Source organism: Penicillium malachiteum, assembly GCF_028827825.1.
Source record: "Penicillium malachiteum strain IBT 17515 chromosome Unknown utg000002l:1.0-8849297.0:1.0-8852440.0, whole genome shotgun sequence".
Taxonomy (NCBI): Eukaryota; Fungi; Ascomycota; class Eurotiomycetes; order Eurotiales; family Aspergillaceae; genus Penicillium; species Penicillium malachiteum.
This window is the reverse complement of record NW_026643095.1, coordinates 4,473,251-4,475,802: the sequence shown is the minus strand read 5'-3', so window position 1 is coordinate 4,475,802 and position 2,552 is coordinate 4,473,251. Positions and strand designations below refer to the sequence as shown.

General features: G+C 48.8%; 1 protein-coding gene across 1 annotated transcript; it reads right to left on the bottom strand.

The window, feature by feature from the left end:
• Positions 1–1,956: 1,956 nt before the first annotated feature.
• Positions 1,957–2,347, bottom strand: N7483_004685 (uncharacterized protein; the record flags this gene model as incomplete). Its single annotated transcript, XM_057088122.1, has 2 exons — positions 1,957–1,996; positions 2,067–2,347. The coding sequence occupies 2 exons, from the start codon at positions 2,345–2,347 to the stop codon at positions 1,957–1,959; spliced, it is 321 nt and encodes a 106-aa protein (XP_056947951.1).
• Positions 2,348–2,552: the final 205 nt, after the last annotated feature.

The following is a 2,552-nucleotide window of genomic DNA, read 5'->3' as shown; positions in this document are numbered from 1 at the left end:
TATGCACTTGGGGCGAAACTAGTGCAAACCGAGACACTACCAAGTGGCAGCAAAAGACGATGGACCATTGCATTTTGGTCTAGAAAAATGATACCAGCGGAAATGAACTACGACGTACACGACAAGGAACTTCTAGCGGTCGTTAGTGCATTCAAGGTTTGGAGACCTTACTTAGAAGGAGCGAAACATCAGGTTTTGGTCAAATCGGACCACAAAAACCTCACGTACTTCACAACGACGAAGACGTTGACACGACGACAAGTCAGATGGGCGGAAACGTTATCGCAATTCGATTACAGAATCGAACACACCAAGGGTGTGGAAAACGTAACAGCCGATGCACTCAGCAGGAGACCTGACTATGAAGAAGGCACTAAGGAAGCTGTGCCAGCTATCCTAAAAAAAGACGGGGAAGGAAATCTCGTATATAACCATCAGACACTCGCAGCAACGACATACAGCATCGACAACGAGTGGCTGGAAAAAATCAAGGCAGCAACACAGAACGATGAACAACTACAAAACATCATGCAAACAGTGGAAGACAAACAAACAACAAGAGATGGACTTGTGTGGATCCACGGACTTATATACATTCCAAGGGAACTACAGCAAGAAGTCATCACCAAACACCACGACGTACCAACACACGGACATATGGGTATCGAGAAGACGATTGAACATATCACACGAAATTACTACCTACCGAATATACATCGAAAGGTCAAGAATTACATCAAGAAGTGTGATACATGTTTACGAAACAAACCCACTCGACATCTACCGTATGGTGAGATGCAAAACAAGGAAGTACCGATACACCCATGGGAGTGGATCACGATGGACTTCATCACCAAGCTACCGGAAACAGAGGATCAACATGATATGATTATTGTCATCGTCGACCGACTCACCAAATACGCATACATGTTACCCGCGTCAGAAACAATGACGGCGGAAGGGATCGCAAAGACACTGATACGTTACATCTTTACGAACCACGGAACACCTCGAAAGATCACCTCGGATCGAGACAAACTGTTCACATCGAAATTCTGGCAATCAGTGGCGGATCAACTGGGCATTGATCATAGACTTTCAACAGCCTACCACCCGCAGACTGACGGACAAACCGAACGGGTTAACCAAACATTGGAACAATACCTACGACACTACGTGAACTACCAGCAAGACAACTGGGCAGAATTGCTACCCATTGCACAGTTCGCATACAACAACGCTATGCACGCGACTACAGGATTGTCACCGTTCTACGCAAATTACGGAAGAAACCCAACACTCATCGGTGAACCCATCGGGGAACACGCGGTGGCGCCAGGGGCGCAAGAACAAGTGGAGAACATCAAAAACCTACACCAGCAAATGGTTAGAGATATCGAGTTCTTTAATCATCGGATGAAGATGTACGTCGACCGGAGGCGCACGCCCGGACCAGACATGAAGCCAGGCGACAAGGCCTACTTGCTGCGACGAAACATCAAGACAAAACGACCAAGTGAGAAACTGGACCACAAGCGACTAGGACCATTTACCATTGACGAGAAAACTGGACCCGTGAACTACCGACTACGACTACCGGAAAGCATGAAACGAGTTCACCCAGTATTTCATGTCTCATTATTGGAACCAGCGCCAGAGAGTGCAGAAAACGCCACAGAAGTTGAAATCGAAAACGCTAGCGAAGAAGAATACGAGGTTGAAGAAATCCTAGCGGACCGATGGCACGACAATCAGCAACAACTCCTGGTGAAATGGCAAGGTTACCCTACCTCGGAAAACACATGGGAACCCATCAAGAATTTGACTGGCTGTCACCAATTGGTGAGGCAGTACTACGCGCAGGCGAAGAGAACCCCTGCGGGACGGAACGCAAGAAAGCGTCGAAATCAATACCATCCAAAGAAAAACTGGGATCCACCGACGCAACCATCTGCGTCAGAGTAGGATCACCACCAGCACACGTTGCCGCAAGAACCTGGTCACGGACGACCGGAAGAGCAGTTTTATCGGACCCAGTAGCGGCACTGGAAGACTCTGCTTCACACTCTTTACGACGATCGGCCTCGACACGTTCTTTTTCGAGACGCTCGATCTCTTCTTTCTCACGACGCTCAAGTTCCTCGAGCTGGGCAATCTTATTGTAATCACGGGCAATGAAGTCACCAGCCCGATCGCGGAGCAAGGCTTCATGACGATCAAGACGCATCAGGCGAGCCATGGCCTCTTGACTGGCTTCGAGAGCGGCGCGACGTTCCTCCGCAATCTCGGCCTGCATTTTAACCAGTTTTCGCCATTCGGCTTCGGAATACGTTGGAGCAGAAGTCATGGTGCACTTCACTTTTCCACCGCCGCGAACACACTCGCTACACTTCTTCGAGTTCGAAGAACGGACACACGACTTATGCAAACGCACACAACGATCGCAAGGGGCAATTGAACGAAAACCCTGAGTGGCGATACGATCTTGGAGCTTCGAGCCGGAGATTCCTGCTGAAGACATGGTCAACGAACACGGGAAAATACAGAAAAGT